Source organism: Prunus mume, unplaced genomic scaffold (genome assembly GCF_029339155.1).
Source record: "Prunus mume cultivar Tortuosa unplaced genomic scaffold, ASM2933915v1 scaffold22, whole genome shotgun sequence".
Classification (NCBI taxonomy): domain Eukaryota; kingdom Viridiplantae; phylum Streptophyta; class Magnoliopsida; order Rosales; family Rosaceae; genus Prunus; species Prunus mume.
In genome coordinates, this window is record NW_028296568.1 from 18,925 (window position 1) to 39,098 (window position 20,174).

Genomic DNA, 20,174 nt, shown 5'->3' on the forward strand with positions numbered 1-20,174 from the left:
ATCTTAGGTATGGTATAGTATAATGTCATTAAGTATCTTTTTTTTTATATATGCTAAACTCACACACAATATGGATGCTAAGACTTGAATATAGGAGCTTGCATGAGGGAGCAATTACTCCAAACCACTACACTAATGGGTCATTTGCATGTCAATTTTAATTTCCCTCACTTGTTGATGAAGAAATCGTCATCAAATGTGCCATTCTCTTTAGTATATATAAACTATGGGTAATGTTAGGTTTACCACATTGAGTTTTTTGGTTTAAAGGTCCATGAACTTTGACCTGATTCGCATTTTGGTCCCTCAATTTCCAAAATCATTTCCTTGGTCCTTTAACTTCAGTTTCGTTGGACAAATGGTCCCACCGTTAGTTCTAACAATTTTTCCGTTAAATTTAAGGGTAAATGGGTTTTTTCAGGTTGGTTTTATTCCCCTCCCCCAATTGTGAAACTCATCTTCCCTCCAAAACAACAGCCCTAAAAAGACCCTAAATTGCAATCCCCTTCCTCTTTATAAGCTGGTGCTTATCATATTGGTTGAGTAAATGTTAAAATCATCAATTTTGGGAAACTTGGAGAGCATATTAGTTGGAATAACGGAAAGTGATATATCTCAAACATTAAGGCAATGAAATGCACACATGAAATAGTAGAGCAACCTTCAATGATATGCAGATGAATCAAACTTGCATTCACTACAATTTCAAATGTTCATAGATAGAGCCTTTTCTACAAAAGTGAAATCATATGACATGTTTAATACATCCCCAAAATATGACAAAGATGTTTCAATCATAGAAGGCATCCCAAAATAGATAACTTGTAACTCAAACAAAGTGCAAAAGACACTTAATCTTTTTCCTAAGAATCCAGAGTAGTCACAACATAGTTCAATCATGGATGAACCCAAAACAATTACAAAACACCTTTCATATGGTAGTCCTCTTCCTCTCATTGGAAAATTGTTTGATGGCTATGAACTAATCTGCTTTCCAAGCTTCCAAAATTGACGATTTCAACATTTACTCTACCAATATGAGAAACACCAGCTTATAAAGAGGAAGGGGATTGGAATTGAGGGTTCTTTAGGGTTGTTGTTTCACAGAGAAGGTGAATTTCACAATGGGGGAAATAAAACCAACCTGATAAGACCTATTTACTCCTAAATTTAACGAAAAAATTTAGAATACTGACAGTGGGACCATTTGTCCTAACGAGACTGAAGTTAAAGGACCACATGAACGATTTTGGAAATGGAAGGACCAAAATGTGAACTAGGTAAAAGTTCACGGACCATTCAACCTAAAAACTCTATTATAAAGGTTGAACAAGATGTGGTAAATAAATATGGTATGCCTAGCATTTTCCATAAACTAAAATCATCATTCATCCATTACTCCTCTTTTTCTCATGAAGACACCAATTGAAGACACAGCATATTCACAAACAAATTAATCACTATTATATTTTACAATTGCAATTAAGGCCCGACCGCGTTGTTGGCGATTTGGTCCACACGTTGTCCTTAAGGCCGACCACATGGGTATTGATGGGCCTCGTCAACCTTCTTTTTTCTATGGGCATCCTTAGGCTGGGATAAGAGGTTTTGGGGCTTGTATTTGGCCTTTTGAGATCGTCTACCTCCTTAAGTGGCGATGCTTTGTTATTGGGCTCTCTTTGGCAGGCCCAGTTCATATTTGGTATCAACATAAAAGCATCTCTAATAGTAGTAACAAATTAAACTTTTCAAATTGAAGTTTATTTGCCTATGTGACAATTTGAAAATGTTTATTTGCTACTTGAATAACTTTTGCTCCAACAAACTCTTCAATTCAATTAATGCAATATCATGGAAAAGAATGAAAAAATGTGAAAAATGTCTATGTATTTAGGCTTAATTACACTAAATGCCCCTTGAAACTTCGGTCAAATCCCACTTTGCCCCCTCAAACTCAAAATGACCCACTTTCATCCCTTGATTAAAGTTTGCTGACCCACTTTTCTCCCTACCGTCAACTTTCATCCAAACGTCTAATTGAGTTATTGAAATTTTAGTACTTTCTTGAAGTACCGTGTTAATTGATTTTGTAGGACACAATTGGATGTCGAAATAGTTTCCGATTTGTCTAATTTTTTGCAAGGATGATCTATGAATGTAAACTTTAAAAATAGATAGTTTGGATGGTTGAAAAAAAATTAGGAGGGGTCCCTCAAATAAAATTATTTGAGTGATCCCTCAATACAAGGGGACTGATATATATAGCCCTAGCATTTCTTTTCTTCCTCTTTCCCCCATGACCACCACCATAGACACCTCCCTCTTCCCCCAGTTCCTTAGACTTTGTATTTTCCATACCTTTCAGTTCTTGCTTACCTTAACCCTCAGCCCCATTACGGCCTAAATAAAGACCTCTTTGATCCAAGAAGTTGTGTGACATTGCTAAGATTTGGTGGACAAGCGAGCATATGGAACTTCAGTGAAACATTTTAAACCAGAAAATATGAGTGAGTGAAAAGTATGAGAGCATCCCTTGTGAGGAGTTGAAATAAGTTTGAATGTGCCCTATTTTGATTTTGATGAATTATATTGATGGTTGGCTATCACACACTCCACACATGTTATGTATTTGAGTTGTGCATCATTTGAGAAAAGTTTTAGAGCTATGCATATTATTGTAAAAATTTTGCTTTAGTCATGTACATTAGTGATTCTCTATGGGTGTTGTTAAAAAAGAATAGTGTTAGTTTAGTTTTATTTTATTTTTCTTTCAGGACAAGCAAAGATTTACCTCATAAATTCGACATTTATCTATGATATTTCTCCATGCCATGTCTACACCTTTGTTTTACTCTTTTATATAGGTTTTACATTCTTTTATTACTTTTTTAGGTAATCTGGTGGAAAATGAGCTAAAAATATAAAGTTGAGTTTGAAAGGCCTCTGCAGATCAGTTTCACGGATTATACTGTACTGACTCAGGAAGAACCAGAAGCTGAGCCACATTGCTTGGAAATCTATGGATGTCCATTTTCTGGGGAATTTTACGGTTCGTGAATATCATTTTTCTAGAGGAAGTTATGGTGGTTTTAGTACAGGTAGTTCGGGCTGCACGGGAATCTGCAATCTTTTCTAAAGTCCAAGTTTTGAGGCTCACATCAATTGGGCCAATGAGGAATATTCCTATTTCCCATGGGTTTATATGTTTGAATAAAAAATATGTAGGGTTTCTGGAGAATACAAGTGGGAAAAAAAGAAAAGGTGGCTTCCTATTTTTGAGTCAAAAAATAGCAGCCACACAATCCCATCCTCCTCCATCCTTCAAGGTTCCAAGATTTGAAAGGCTTAGGAAGCAAGGAAGAACGTCAAGGCATCATCCAATCATTCTAGCTGACCAACACATCATCAAGGAGCTATCTTCTTCCTCTTTTTATTTTCTGTTTTGTATGTTCTTGTTGTCTATTTAAGTTATGGGTAACTAAGTAACTAAGTACTTTAGTTAGGGCTCAAGTGAAGCCCTAATCATATTTCTTTAAGGATTTCGATATGCCTTTGCTGCAAACCACTTTTGTGATGCTTAATTGATTAATTTCATATTATATTTTACAATTTACATATGTTATGTTATGCTTGATCACCATACGCATGTTGTGTATTGAGTTTGTTACATAGGTAAATTTAGATGACCGAGTCTTGTGCCTATGAGAGTAACAAAAGAATTAGCTATAAGTTCTTAAAATTAATCATCATGAATAACTAGAATAGATACCATGTTCTAGGAGTTGTGTGTTTGTCGATTTCCATGTGTTATGCATTCTTAAAGTGCAACTTAATAGATACCATGCTAAACACTTGTTAGCGTCGATACCCATGCCTAACTTGTTGCTTAGGGAAATCAATAATTTAAAGAGTAGATATCAAGCCTTTAGGTTGAAAAACATGAGCATCTAAACTCTGTTTTGTAGCATTGTACATGTCGTTTGTTTAAGGAAGAAGATTAGCGGTGAACATTGAATCCCTAACTAGTTTTCTCTTGTTTTAACCTCAATCCAATTCTATTTTTAATCAAACGCTATTTAATATTTTGTTTCAAAATTTTCAGTTTTCAATATCATCTTAAAATGGTACTTAGGTGACAAGGGGTAAAGTTAATCACACAAACAAGACACAACAACACAGCAAGCTTCACACACTTTAAACCTAGACCAAATACGCATATGACTAGTCAACTACTAGTCAAGAAACAATCGCAACCAATAAAATGCACAGAGCATGCCACAATGTACCTGCAGTCCTAGAAGATTACTAGTGACAACCTAGGCACTCAGAAGGACCCGTCAATCTAGGCATCCCCTGTGCTAGCAACAACTATGGTGAAAGTGTGTGAAATCATCATTATCATGTAATCATCAAACAGCAGATACAGATGACTAGTCAACCACCAAGAACACAAACCCAGAAAAATTACAGATATGCAAAACAAATTTTGTTCACCCAGAAACCCACCATTGGGAAAAACTGGGAGTCATCAACCGACCAGGCATTCCACTAAGTAGAAAAAGATTCTTACAAAGGAAACACAACCAAGCTCAAGAAGCACCTAGGTCTATTTAGGAATATGAGCAATACCTCCTTTGTGCAATCTTCTTCTCCAACTTAGCAAAGCTTGAAGCTCAGTCCTTCATGGCAATGGCAGCTCCTTCTCCAGCTCGTTCATTCCATGGCACTAGCTTGCAAGCTCCAACACAAAACAAAACCAATTTGGATTCAAAGGAGAAAGACCAATTTCTTCAAGAAACCATACTCTTGAAGAAATCAATCTTGAATCCGACCTAGATATAAATGATAGAATGATTCAAATAGCTAGATGCAGATTTGTGTTTCAAATGCAGTTTTTCAAAAAGAAATCAATTGGAAAAACTCATAGATGAAATCATGGTTCTCTCGTGGAAGGAGAAGCGAAAGAAGGCAAGCCAAACTTTCCAAAACTTCCACCCGAAAGAGACCACACCAAATGAGAAATCTCGTGGCCTATACAGACCCACAAAATCGTTAGGTCAGGAAACCCACTTGGCAGCAGAGAGAGAGAAAGAAGAATAGGACAAAACAGTTTGTTATCCAGCTGGAAACAAGGATGACTAGTCATCTGAGAAACGGATGACTAGTCATCATTTTATGAAGACTGTTTAATGTAATGATATGCAATGCTCAATACCTTTGTCAAATTGCTTGAGCCACCATAGAGCAGAGATTAGAGAAGAGCACCAATAAAAGTTTTCCCTAATCTAGACTTGAGCTTGATAAATTACATTACACATCCTATTACAAAGTTGTCAAGGGAAGCCAAAAGAAAATAGTAAAAACCATACATTAACAATCTCCCCCTTTTTGGCTTTCCTTGACAACACACTCTCTAAGAACACTCAACCCAAAACCGAGACTAAGGAGATGATGAAGTGAGGGTACCTGCAAGAACAACCAATCTTCCCAGCACAAAAACAAGCATATTATCACAGAAATTTTTAAAACACTATGCAATGTGGGGTTGAGAGTGTTCTCCCCCTTGTTGATAAGGAAAGTGCAAAAAGGCAGAGAGATAGAAACACCAGATAAAAAAGATTAACCACAAAGTGATAGGCAATTAGGAACAAGATTAACAGCAAATGTTCATAGATGGATGACTAGTCAACCAACAATAGTCTAAAAGCAGTACAGAACATAGAGTTATGACTAGTCAAATATCAGTTGTTCAAAATAGGACAGAACAACTCCCCCTATCACAATGCATAGAGTACCCACAATGTGTTTACAAAAACAAACCCCCCTAGCAAAATGCACAGACTACTCACAATGGGATTACAAAACACCTCCCCTTTTCAAAATGCACAACCTATCTAGATGTAATCTTCCTATCTAGGACACAGCCGAGAGCAGCACCAAGCTAAAAGATCAAAGAGCCACCAGAATCCACAGAGTCATCCGAGTCCTCATCGCTGGCGGAAGGCGGTGAGGATCTGCGCAGCGACAGCGGCAGCAGTGTGAATCGAAGTGGATGGAATGAGGTCAAAAGATGTTGGATATACTCCTCCTTGGCAGCCAGCTGAGCTCGAGAGAGGCATTCTCGAGGAAGACGACACAGAAGTGAGAAAGGTCCTGGAAACTCTCTGGCTAAGGGCAGCAGAGGCCTTGCCATAAGGAGCAATGGGGGGATGCCACTGATCGGAATCAAGAAATGCCACCCCATTTTTCTCACAAAGGCGCTGAATCAGACAGGGAAACACAAGAGTCCCCTTGTGCTTGGTACCATGACCAATGGTTTTCCCAAGAATGGCATTATATAGGATATCACCAAGGGGAATTTTATCATGATTCACCATGGATATCATGAGTTGGCAGGCAGCAAGAGTGGGATTAGAATTGTTCCCAGTGGGGAGAACATTATGACGGATAAAATCCCACAAAAATTTATAAAAAGGGGACAGGTAAGACTTGATAGGCAGACCTTTAGAGGTCAAAGGCAAGGATTGATCAGTGTATGCCATGGATTTAAAAAGATCAACAGAGTATTCAGCAGAAGCAAGAGCAAATTTTGCAAAATCAAAACCAGGGCATGATCGAAAACCTAAGACCCGATTGATAACAGATGGTTTCAGAGTAATGGGTACTGACCTAACCAAAATCTGATACTTGGACTCCTTAGAATTGGTCAGTAGGAAAGTTAGAGTAAAATTCTTGAACAACAGGGATGTTAAACTTACTAGACAGAGAATTTAGGGCTTGAAGGTGGTAGTGCTCCAAAATCTGATTTGCAGACTCCTGAGCCGCCAAGGGAACAGCATCAAATTGATAAGTCCTCTCAGGAATGAATTTCCTCTTTGAGATAACCTTATCAAAGAAGGAGGCAGCCTCAGAGGACACAAAAGAAGAGGAACCTTCAACAGGAACAGAGGAAGAAGAACGGGTTCGAGGAACCCTAGGAATTGACGGAATGAAATCCACCTGTTAGGAGATTTTGATTTGGAGCAGGGGTGGTAAGTGTGGAGAGGCTTGGAGGAAGACATGGTCACGAACAAGGAGAGAGGGAGAGAAAAATCTGAAATGGAGACGAAGTCGAGACTGACGAGAACAGAGAGAGAGATAGGAGGCAAACGAAACGACGAAGAAGAGGAAAATAAAAACCTAAAAGGAAAAAGGCGTAAACGACACGACCTAAAAAAAGAACCTTAGAACCAAAATTAAAAAAAAACCGCCAAAACGAAAAATGAAAAAAAAGACGCATCGGTTAGGGAACAAATCAGATGACTAGTCAACCACAAGCAAGATGACTAGTCAACCCAGGCAAACTTTGCACAGGCAGAGCCGGATGACTAGACAATCACAAGTATGATGACTAGTCAACCACAATATGATGACCAGTCAACTAATGCAATATGAGAAAGAACAGCAAGGCAAACCATCCAGATGACTAGGCAACCATAAGCATAGATGACTAGGCAACTATAAGCATAGATGACTAGGCAACTAAACCAGCATTATGACAAACACCAAATAATATCGACCCTGTGAAAGACATGATTTTGGTTCTCTTTTTTTTTTTTTTTTTAATTTTTAAAAATGATTATTATGAAATTATAAGCATGAACCAGCACATATATCAAGTGACCAAGGAGGCATTAGCACAATAATCTAAACCAAGTCTTCAACACATGAAGAAAAAGAGATGAAAAAGAGGAATAGTTTAAAAACATATGCAGTGTACATAGACAATCAACTCTGAGAGACACGCAATGAGATGCAATTCATGCTCAGAGACAAGGCATATTTAGGAAAGAAGGAGGTTTAGAGCCAAGGGACACAAGAGATGATATCTAATCTCTCTTGGAGAGACACGTACACACTGCATTCTTAAGACATGATCATAGTATGGGCTCACAGCAAAAAATCAGCACTCTCTATGGACAAAATATTTGATGATTGATTTTGTGGTACTTGCACATCCCGAACATAAGTGCTTTGAATGGCCCAATTTTACGGCTCTTTGCTCTAGATTCTTCAATCAAAACACCTTATACCTTCCTAGAGCCGTGACTACATTGGTCACACTTCCCTTTTTTTTTTTTTTTTTTTTGTTTTTATTTAAATTTGAAATAGATTGGCTAAGAGAGTGAGACCAGCTAAGAGAGAATAACAAGAACAGTCCAAAATGAAGCCGAGATACATGGCTCACCAAGAGGACAAGATAGCAAGATTTTGGTCTCAACTAACAGCTCAAAAACAAGAAAAAGGGATTATGCACAAGTCAAACAAAGCACAAAAACATTCAAAGATGCATACCAGCGAGAGATGAGTGATATGAATAAAGGACATACTAGACTAGACAACTGACAAGCAAGATGACTAGTCAACTGTTTGGAGCGTGCTGAAGACAAGGAGCAGACTAGCTAATCAATCAATGGAACAAAGGCCAATGGATTGCCTCAGTGTTCCATGTTTCTGAAAGTCCAAGGCCTTGGTGAGTATATCTGCTAGCTGTTTTTCCGAGGGAACAAATTCCAAAGATAAAATTTTGTCTTCCACAAGATCTCTAATAAAATGGTGCCGAATGTCGATATGCTTAGTCCTAGAGTGTTGAACAGGATTTTTTGAAATATCAATGGCACTCATGTTGTCACAATAGATTAGAAAACATGATTGAGCAAGACCATAGTCTTCCAACATTTGTCGCATCCAAAGGAGTTGAGTACAACAACTCCCAGCAGCAACATACTCTGCTTCAGAGTGGATAAGGAGACAGACTCTTTTTTATGCCAAGCAACAAGATTGTTGCCTACATAGAAAACCCCCCCGGAAGTGCTTTTCCTATCATCACTACAACCTGCCCAATCGGCATCACTATACCCAACAAGATTGACACAAGTGTCATAGGTATACCACAACCCAAACTCACTAGTCCCACTCACATATTTTATAATTCTCTTAACAGCAAACAAGTGAGACTCTTTTGGGTCACTTTGAAACCGAGCACATACACCAACACTAAAAGAAATGTCAGGTCTACTAGCAGTCAAGTAGAGAAGACTTCCTATCATGCTTCTATAGAGAGTTTGATCCACACTTTTGCCATGCAAGTCTCTATGAATCTTAGCACTAGTGCTCATCGGAGTTCTTGCAGATTTGGCACCTTCCAAACCAAATTTTGTCACAAGATTCTTTGCATATTTAGATTGGGATACAAAGATCCCATCATGGCTCTGTTTAATTTGGAGACCTAAGAAATAATTAAGCTCACCGACAAGACTCATTTCAAATTCACTAGTCATGACATGAATAAAATCTTGAACATGCAAATCAGAGGTAGAACCAACCACAATATCATCAACATACACTTGAGCAATTAAGACATCCTTTTTAAACCTTTTCACAAACAATGTTTTATCAACGGACCCTCGAACATACCCATTTCCTAGAAGATGAGAGGATAACCTCTCATACCATGCTCTAGGAGCTTGTTTCAAACCATAGAGAGCCTTTTTTAAACGAAACACATCATTTGGATGATGTGGATCTTCAAAACCCTTTGGCTGCTCAACATAGACCTCTTCATTTAGGACACCATTCAAAAGGCGGTTTTGACATCCATTTGATAAAGTTTAAATTTCAAATGACAAGCAATGGCAAGAAGCAATCTAACTGATTCTAAACGTGCTTGAGGGCAAAGTTTCATCAAAGTCAATGCCTTCCATTTGAGTGTATCCTTGAGCAACCAATCTAGCCTTATTTCTCACCACATTACCTTGTTCATCGGTTTTATTCTTGAAAATCCACTTAGTGCCTATGACATTTGTGTGGACTGGTCTTGGAACAAGGTACCAAACATCATTTCTCACAAATTGATTTAATTCTTCCTGCATTGCAAGAAACCATTCACCATGGTGCAAGGCTTCTTTCACATTTCTAGGCTCTTCCTTGGAAACATAACACACATGGCTAATTTCTTGAGCAAGTTGTTTCCTAGTTCTCACTCCTTGATTAAGAGGGCCAATAATGACACTCGCAGATGGAGTGAGAGAACTATGATCAGTATGAGAGGCACACCGGAGAGGGATGGAACTAGAAGTGGAAGGGGTTGACAGTCAACCGGGACAGAATTTTCAAAAGTTGACAGGTCAACCACAAGATCCAGACCTGGAGATTCTTGCACAAGTGGAGGAGGAGGAAAAAGACCATCCTCATCTAATGCCATCTCTATAGAGGCAGCAAAATCATCAATAGTGACATTTATGGATTCAATGATGGTTCTGGACCTACAATTGTACACTCTATAGGCTCGGCTAGAAGTGGAATACCCTAGAAAGATTCCCTTATCACACTTAGAATCAAACTTAGCAAGATGCTCCCTATCTCTCAAAATATAGCATGTGCTACCAAAGACCTTAAAATATGACACATTAGGCTTCTTTCCTTTCCAAATCTCATAGGGAGTTTGTTTGGTACCAGACCTCACAAATACCCTGCTTGAGATGTAACAAGTTATCTTGTGACAGCTTCACCCAAAAGTGTTTAGCAAGATTTTTGCTATTTAGCATCACCCTTGCCATCTCTACAAGCACTCTATTCTTTCTCTCCACAACACCATTTTGTGGGTGTAATAGGTGCAGAGAACTCATGTTTAATTCCCATCTCTTCGCAAAATTTGAAACTGCCAGAATTCTCGAATTGAGCCATGGTCTGTTCTAATTCTAACAAGAGGCAGATGACTGGTCATCTTCTCTTTTTGCAAAAGATGACAAACAGACTTAAACCTTTGAAAAGTTTCAGATTTCTCACGTAGAAATGAGACCCAAGTAAACCTAGAGAAATCATCCACCATGACAAGAATATATTTCTTTCCACCAAGGGACACGGTTTGAATAGGACCAACAAGATCCATGTGAACAAGTTCTAGAATTACATTTGTTTGAATGTGTTTGACCTTTTTGTGTGACACTCTGACTTGTTTGCCTAATTGACATCCTTCACAAACATGCTCATCAGATTTTTCCAGCTTTGGTAAGCCACTTACTAGCTCTCTCCTGGACAATTTATGTAAGTCTCTAAAATTAACATGTCCAAGCCTTTGATGCCACAAAATACTTGTTTCATTTACAACCTTGTTGCAAACAATTTCTTTTGCATCGTTGACACCATCAATGCAGAAGCAATTGTCCCTAGACCTTGCCACGCTCACAATCTCATTTCCACCTTTTCCAATGATTTTGCAGCCATGCTTGGAGAATCTGACTTCTACTATTCCATCATCACACAGCTGACTTACACTAATGAGATTGGATGTGAGACCCTCAACAAATCTAACATTCTTAAGCTCGGGCAGACCAGGGATACAAACAGACTTTTCCAACAACTTGAGATCTATGACCTCCACCAAAAGTCACAGTGCCTCCATCAAAGGGGCTGAGAGATGAGAAAACATTTTTATCTCCAGACATATGTTTGGAACAACCACTATCAAAATACCAAGAGTTGATATTTGAAGCAGCAAAAGCATTTAGCACAACAAGAGATTTTGTATGACCTCTTGCAATCCAAGTAGACTTAGGCACAATAGGAGAACTCATTTTGAGGGAGACAAGTTTGGCTATCTTAGTGACCTCATTCAGCAAATGATCAACTTGATCTTGCAAAGATCTGGGATTCCTTTTAGATTTTTGAGACAATTTTCTGGTCTTATCTTTGCTATACATATGACAGACTGGTCGAATATGACCAGTCAACCCACACCTGTGACAAGTTGGAACAAACTTAGGTTTCTTGACAACTCTGAACATCAAGAGGAATCGTGACTGGATTTTGGATTTGACAAACTTAGTGGTAGAACTAGACAAACTAGAACCAAAGTGATTAAATCCAAGACCACCTTTGTCCCCATGAAGTTTTCCCATATTCAACATTTTGTCAATTTTTGATGCACCAATGGTCATAGATATAATCTTCCTATTTGCTTCATTCAATTCACCTAGGAGCTGTTTGTTTGAGTTCTGGAAACCAATGTTACTTTCCTTGAGCACATTAACTTGGTTCTCGAGGTTACTCCTAATTGACACAAGAGCATCAATTTCTTTTTCTAGAGACTCAAATTTGTCACTCAACTCCTTTTTGGTTTCTTTTAAGATGAGAATTTCATGTTGAAGATCTTGTTTATTTGCCTCAAGTTTGAGGCTCTCTTCTTTCAAGGACAGGGTCTCTTTAAACAAACAATCATATTTTCTTCCTAATGACTCGTATGACAGGTCATCTGACTCAGAATCAGATTCATCAGACATGGGCTGTACAGAGGCAACAAAGGCAACATGTTGGTCATCATCATCAGAGGAAGATGAATCATCTTGAGAGCCTTCAATTTCACTCTCACTCCAGCTCACTTTCATGGCCTTGTCCTTTCCTTTTGAGTATTTTTTCTGATTGTTTGCACAGTCAGCAGCATAGTGTCCTATGCCTCCACATGTGAAGCACTTGACAGATTTTCTAAAATCTTTCGTGAAAGGTTTGACATCCTTATTCCTCTCATTAAACCGATCAGTTGATGGTCTAAAATTTTTCTCACTACCAGAGCTGCCCTCTCTAGCAAACTTTCCCTTATCCTTAAGAATTCTCCTAAATTTTTTGACAAACAAGGCCATCTCATCCTCAAAACCTGAGGATTTATCACCACCTTTCGGAGAGGAAACATGCACTCCTTGAAGTGCAACATTTTTTGATTTTTTGGAGTCATTTTCTTCCATATTCAATTCCATCTCATAGGTTTTCAATTTTCCTACAAGCTTGCCAAGCTTAATTTCATTTAAATTTTGGACCTCCATGATTGCGGTTTTCTTTGCTCTAAACCTAGATGGTAGAACACGAAGAATTTTCTGAACAACAAGAAGCTCTTCAATGGGTTGACCTAGACTCATGGCTTCATTTGTGATCATCTCAACTCTTCCATAGAACTCAGAAATAGACTCAGATTCAGACATCCTAAGTTCTTCAAATTGTGCAAGCACCATCTGAAGTTTTAGGGTTCTAACTTGGTCATCCCCTTCATGAACTACCCTTAGTTTATCCCAAGCTTGTTTAGCGTTAGGGATGTGTTGTATATGTGCAAATTGTGTGCTAGACAAAGCTGTAACTAAGGCATTTCTGGCCTTCTTGTTCGAATATGCAGCAAACACCTCAGCTTCAGTCCATTCTGACCTAGGCTTGGACACAAGCTCACCCTCAACAGTCTTGACTGGAGCAGCCCACTCTTTTGTGAGATATCCACTTGCATACTCATCAAGAGCATCAAGGAATATCTCAAATTTTTCTCTCCATGCAGCATAGTTATTGCCGTCAAAATAGGGAGGGGAGTTGCAAGATCCAGCAACTCGATCCCTTTCCATAGTGAGCACACCTAAACACCAAAACAAATCCTAGGATCTCTCTATTTTTGTTAAGAGCTGAAGCTCTGATACCAATTGAAAATGGTACTTAGGTGACAAGGGGTAAACTTAATCACACAAACAAGACACAACAACACAGCAAGCTTCACACACTTTAAACCTAGACCAAATACGCATATGACTAGTCAACTACTAGTCAAGAAACAATCGCAACCAATAGAATGCACAGAGCATGCCACAATGTACCTGCAGTCCTAGAAGATTACTAGTGACAACCTAGGCACTCAGAAGGACCCGTCAATCTAGGCATCCCCTGTGCTAGCAACAACTATGGTGAAAGTGTGTGAAATCATCATTATCATGTAATCATCAAACAGCAGATACAGATGACTAGTCAACCACCAAGAACACAAACCCAGAAAAATTACAGATATGCAAAACAAATTTTGTTCACCCAGAAACCCACCATTGGGAAAAACTGGGAGTCATCAACCGACCAGGCATTCCACTAAGTAGAAAAAGATTCTTACAAAGGAAACACAACCAAGCTCAAGAAGCACCTAGGTCTATTTAGGAATATGAGCAATACCTCCTTTGTGCAATCTTCTTCTCCAACTTAGCAAAGCTTGAAGCTCAGTCCTTCATGGCAATGGCAGCTCCTTCTCCAGCTCGTTCATTCCATGGCACTAGCTTGCAAGCTCCAACACAAAACAAAACCAATTTGGATTCAAAGGAGAAAGACCAATTTCTTCAAGAAACCATACTCTTGAAGAAATCAATCTTGAATCCGACCTAGATATAAATGATAGAATGATTCAAATAGCTAGATGCAGATTTGTGTTTCAAATGCAGTTTTTCAAAAAGAAATCAATTGGAAAAACTCATAGATGAAATCATGGTTCTCTCGTGGAAGGAGAAGCGAAAGAAGGCAAGCCAAACTTTCCAAAACTTCCACCCGAAAAGAGACCACACCAAATGAGAAATCTCGTGGCCTATACAGACCCACAAAATCGTTAGGTCAGGAAACCCACTTGGCAGCAGAGAGAGAGAAAGAAGAATAGGACAAAACAGTTTGTTATCCAGCTGGAAACAAGGATGACTAGTCATCTGAGAAACGGATGACTAGTCATCATTTTATGAAGACTGTTTAATGTAATGATATGCAATGCTCAATACCTTTGTCAAATTGCTTGAGCCACCATAGAGCAGAGATTAGAGAAGAGCACCAATAAAAGTTTTCCCTAATCTAGACTTGAGCTTGATAAATTACATTACACATCCTATTACAAAGTTGTCAAGGGAAGCCAAAAGAAAATAGTAAAAACCATACATTAACAAATATCATCTTAAAATCATCCTTTTGAACACCTTGTCTACACCATGTGCCTTTGTGTATTGCTTGACTTTGATTAGAAATCTTCGGGTTTTGAAATAAGTTTTTTTTAGGGTTTTCTTTCACTTTTGCATTCTTAGTTTGTGCCATTTAGTTAGTAGTTCTAGGAAATTAATAATTTTAAACACATATTAATCCAATCCTCGTGGGAATAATCTCGTATTTGCTTTCTATACTATTTGTCTGATCTTGTGCACTTGCGAGTTAAAACGCGCATATAGTTGCTTAATTTTTAGGTTGCTATTTCTACAACAACGAGTCAAAAAAATCAAACCCAACGGCTGCTCAAATGTACCCTTTTATCTTTAATCATGTAGTTCAAATATATTAATGCTTTTCCTTAGAAAATAGTGTAACTCTCATTAAAGAGGACTCAGAAGCCATTCTAAGTTCTTGGGCAATCCCCATTTCAATCATTCATTTCATATATCAACAAGATTTTCTTTGTTTGTTGGTTACAAAGTCAATTCTTAAGCACCACCTAATCCATCCAAATTGCTTGAGATACCCGCATTTCTTAAGCCATTTAAAACCACAGAGCTACCGAGCCTAGTGCCACCACCAAGTTATCAAGCTCCGTGAGACTATATCTAACCACGCGCTCATTCTAAAGGCCTTGTGGTTAAGGCCTAGAACCTTGCGACCGAGAATATGTTCCTATCTCCACCAACGAGCCTCAGTTGAAAATAAGTCAAGATATCAGCACCCATTTTTACACATGACTACTTGTGACTATGGTACTGGCACGCCATGCACACACAATTAAAGAAGGACATCTTTGTCACCAAATCCGCTTAGACCGCTTGATTGTTTTATTTTGAAAATAACTGATCACATGGCCGAAAATATTTAGAGGTCAACAACAGCAACACCCGTCAAAAATTCAGATTATTAAAATACATATACAACATGAGGCTCGTTGAGATGGCAAAACAAAATACAAAAAACTAACTGCACCTTGGATACACCTCCGTTTTACAAGCAGAAGTAGTTTTGGCGTTAAAACATGCTCTTAAATGGGCACAACACTTACCATAAGAAGATTGAAGTGGAAGGGGAATCAAAGGTACCTATACAAATCTTGTTGCACAAGGCACAGATTCTGTGGACGCGGCTCTCCATTTTTTAGGACATGCAGGATTTGCTACACAAATTTCAGGAAGTCAGAATTGGCGACGTCTATCAAGAAGCCAATATGGTAGCGAATGCACTTTCTAAAAAGGGGCAAACGATTTCCTCCCACTATCTAGTTTGGCAATGTTTCTAAATTATACTTAGTTTGAATTTTGATTTGTATGGTTTAAAGATCCTTAGATGATCCACTATTTAATTTACTCCTTTTAAAAAAAATAGAGGTTCTTAAATCTAAGTCCTAATTAAATGTTTGGTTACCTTGTATCAATGACAACAAATGTGTGGATTAAACTCAACTCTTGGTTGAATTTTTGGATCTATATCAACTTTTCTAACCATGGATGTCGGTGTTGGGTGAGTAAATCACAATAAATTATGAGGACAAAATGGATAGCAGAAAATCACTACAAAATGAAGTACAAAGTGGATGTATAGCAGCCAGAGCAAGTGATGACAAGTGAGGCATCTTGGACGCAAAACAAGTGTGACCACTGCCTTGCACCCCCTCTTCCCCTCTCTCCCACATGATCTTTGAAGGTCGAACTTTTTGCCCAGGAATCAGGGGACAGGTCAAAAGAAGATAAACCTTACTAAAAGCTCTTATATTATAAATGTATATAGAAATCATAATAAATATTAGCTCTTCTTGGAGAGTGAATTGAAAATTGCATGCACCAAGAAGCTTTCAGGAAGGGGCTGGATGATCTTTATACAGAAAAGAGTACTTGCTCATCATAATATTTGAACATCCTCCATAAATTACAGGGTTCAAAATTAACCAATCAAGTACAATGAGATTCTCAAAACTGGCTGTGTTTCTGGTTTTTTCATTTTATTTTGTACTGCTTGTCCGTGGGAAAGTGCAGCCCAATGAGCTGAGGGTGAGATCTGGAAACTCTTTCAATGCGGTTAGTACTTTAGTGCATAAGCTCGTCTCTCTCTCTCTCTCTCTCTCTCTCTCTCTCTCTCTGTGGAAACTCTTTTAAAAGTTTGGACTTAACCAGTTGCCTCTTATGTTTGATGTTTTGTGTAGGGAAGAGCAGATCATTGTAGAAGAAAGGGCGCTCATTGCAAAGAAGGAGATAGTGGGTCAAAAGAAAATGGTTTTGAGGATGAGGACTACATCTATACCAACTCTCTTCCTTAATTAGCCACATATATATATATATATATATTGTAATTAATAATATTATGTAAATTAGTTTGTTGCCTGATAAATTAGCTAGTTATTATCTATGGCTACTCCAAGTTTGTTATTCAATGAAAGAGTGATCAAACTGTGGTCATGCTGAAGATCTCTTTTTCCATTTTCTGATTCTCCCTTGTAATTAGTTGTTAACCCCATGGCATCAGTTGCGTGTGTGAGAAACTTCTCTCCTCTAGTTTAGACTATCGCTTGTACTAAAAAAATAAATGAGTTGTTAACCAATAATATTTAGGGTTTGAAATTTAAAGCACAATTAACAAGCGGAGAGAGATGTTATCAAACTTTTATTCGAACACAGCAGTGCAAGCATGCATGGCCATAACTATATGAGAAAAATCATTTCGTTTTTCTTTTGCCCAGCACCAGCAGATGCATCTGACTCATCTTGAATTTAGTGTATAACTTTGACCATAAAACTCACTCAATTTTGGACAAATAAATTAATATTTACTTCAACGTTGAGATTATAAATTAAGGCTTATCTTGATCAATATTTTGACACACTTCTTGGGTGGTGGAATGAAGAGATTAACTCTCTGATTTTGGTCCCTCTAATCTGGGTTCAGATGACTTGGCTTCGATCAGTACGTGGTTTATTGAAGATTTCACTTGAGAGAGAGGTAGATGCATGAGAACATGAGCGGAGGGAAAATAGTTGGCTCATTACATGTAATGAGTTCTTCTTTCTTTTAGAAAAATCGCAGTTTGATATATTTGTATAATTTATTTATTTTTTGTAATTTTAATGAAATACGTGTCAAAATGCCATTTGTCTACGAGGAGGAATTCTTTACAAGATAATTGAGAAGCATTCTTGGGGACCATTATGAGCTTTTCGAACATATATATCCTGTCTTATTGTACTAATTAATCATATCAGTTCTTGCACTTGAGTCAAATTACAGCATTTTAACTAATATTCCTGGCTTCTTGAAATCAGCTTTTAAGTGCTACCCATAGACATTGAATCATATATACCATGCATCATCCATCATGCATGCATGTAAGAATTCACATTGTCTTACTAAATAAATTTACAAAAAATGTCGGCCAAATTATGCTTTTGAACCTTCTAGTTTGGGCTAAGTTCCATTCTTATATTTTCAATTGTAGTCATTCAACTCATGTTGTTTATTAAGTTTTGCAATTTAAGGACAAAAGATGCCAATCCTCAGGCATTTCAAATGCAACTTCAAATTAGCCAATCAATAATGGTCAAGCTTGTTTGAGACTACTTCTATAAGACCTAAAAGAAGAATGACAACTAAAATCAGTTCTGACAATGTTTGACATGAAAACTTAAAAAGTGTTCTGAGTCATAAAAATTTCTGGAGAAGCATCTACCAAGCACGTGTTCCTTCATAAATTTAATAAAGCGTTTTTTTAAGAAGCACTGCCAAGTACTTTTCTAGGAAGCCCCAAGGGCCCCTAAAAAGGCACCTGAAAAAGAATGCAAGTAAAACACTCTTTTTTGTTGGTGCAAAAACATAGCAAAGTCAACTCCCTCCACTTCGGACAAAAAGAAAGCAACTGATGTTTTGAAGTACAAGTCCTAGTAAATAAACTTGCAGCTATATGCAAAGACGGCCAACTATAGCTTACATGATAAGCTGCACGGATTAAAAAACTGTAAGAAAACTCTTCTTCAATTATGGCTATACGTTGCATGCTTATTGCATGCTTACATATAGAAAAAGAAAACAAAAACTCTACATGATACAACATTATACAACAAATATGCACATTCGACCGCGTCAAATTTTGATGGGAGACCAGACTGCCATTGTCAGGCTCTTAGCTACAAGATTGTTACAAAGAACTCTACATTTGGGCTACAAGCTGCCCTATACAGTCATCAACCTGAAAAATGACGACATATCTTCATTTGGAGACATGAATTTGGGACAATGGCAACAAAATGGCAATAGCCAACCTAACCTAACAAAGGGATAAAACCAACTCTTATTAAACTTTGGATGAACAGCCCGTGTTCAGGATCTAAACATGCATCACAAACCTGCGAGCTGGAAGTTCAGAATCATGTTGTTGGTAGAAGTACCGTGTTACAGTAATCCCAAGATCCTAATTCTCTTCGAGGATCAGAAGGTTGACTTGTAAACCGTGAGCTGGATCACTGCTTGAAAAAATGGACCGAAAGTTCCACAAAATATGTAAAGCAAACGTTTCAGTACATATTATGAGGAGAATAAAAATAAGGAGCATTTCATGTTTATCAGCAAGAACAGGTAGAACACATTCTTTGAAATAGAATTTAAAACACTTATTGAATGGACATGGTTCATTCAATTGATTATATATCTAGACTGAAAAATAAAAGAACTTACATTCCTTAACTTGCAATTAAGGCCCTGACCCGTCCCAGCAAAACAATGCAAGTGGAACATCAGAAGGACCAAAGTGGACCAAAGTGTCACCTTTTAGTTCTTGTAGCTTTTCTGATGTTCCACTTTGGTCCTTCTGATAAGTTCGCAATTCAAGAACACGTCGAAATTTCTTTCCAACTCCCTAATGTTGTAAGCATGTGCTCTTCCCGTATAGGGGTATTTCTGTCTACTCGTGTTATCTACCTTACTACTTGGCTAAATCTCTTCCTATTTCATAAGAGCTCTTCAAAAATTTAGACTCTTGGGTTGAGATTTCGATCAATGGATCATAGTGAGAAAATTTTGATTTAGAGGTGGCAGAAGTGGCAGAAGTGGCTCATCTCGTCATGGCATACTGATTTAACTCTACGTGAGGGGCATGTGCTTACTCCATCATGAAATTGGACTGAAATTTGGACGTGTCAAATTGGATGGAAATTTGAATATGTCCTTGAATTTCAATGAAAATCAAACTACATGGATCAACTTGCCAAAATTGAAACCACATGAACTTAAAGTGATTTTTTATATATATAAATAATTTAAGGTTTTTTCTTATTGTAAATGGTACATGAATGTACTAGTCTTCAAACTTCCATTACGAGGTAGGAATGGTGGTCGCCGTTATGGCAAGTGGG

At 37.9% G+C, this 20,174-nt stretch overlaps 1 protein-coding gene and 1 long non-coding RNA gene across 2 annotated transcripts; both read right to left on the reverse strand.

Moving 5' to 3' along the window:
- Positions 1-5,987: 5,987 nt before the first annotated feature.
- LOC148914290 (uncharacterized) lies at positions 5,988-13,418 on the reverse strand. The gene is made up of 9 exons (XM_089043746.1): positions 12,824-13,418; positions 12,286-12,691; positions 11,374-12,090; positions 11,134-11,315; positions 10,073-10,347; positions 9,794-9,965; positions 8,768-9,598; positions 6,759-6,932; positions 5,988-6,622 (listed from the first exon to the last, which is right to left on the reverse strand). The coding sequence occupies exons 1-9, from the start codon at positions 13,416-13,418 to the stop codon at positions 5,988-5,990; spliced, it is 3,987 nt and encodes a 1,328-aa protein (XP_088899872.1).
- Positions 13,419-18,771: 5,353 nt separating this feature from the next.
- On the reverse strand, positions 18,772-19,396 carry LOC148914291 (uncharacterized). Its single transcript, XR_016123107.1, has 2 exons — positions 19,170-19,396; positions 18,772-19,012 (listed from the first exon to the last, which is right to left on the reverse strand). It is a non-coding gene; the product is annotated as an uncharacterized LOC148914291 (long non-coding RNA).
- Between the last annotated feature and the right edge of the window lie 778 nt (positions 19,397-20,174).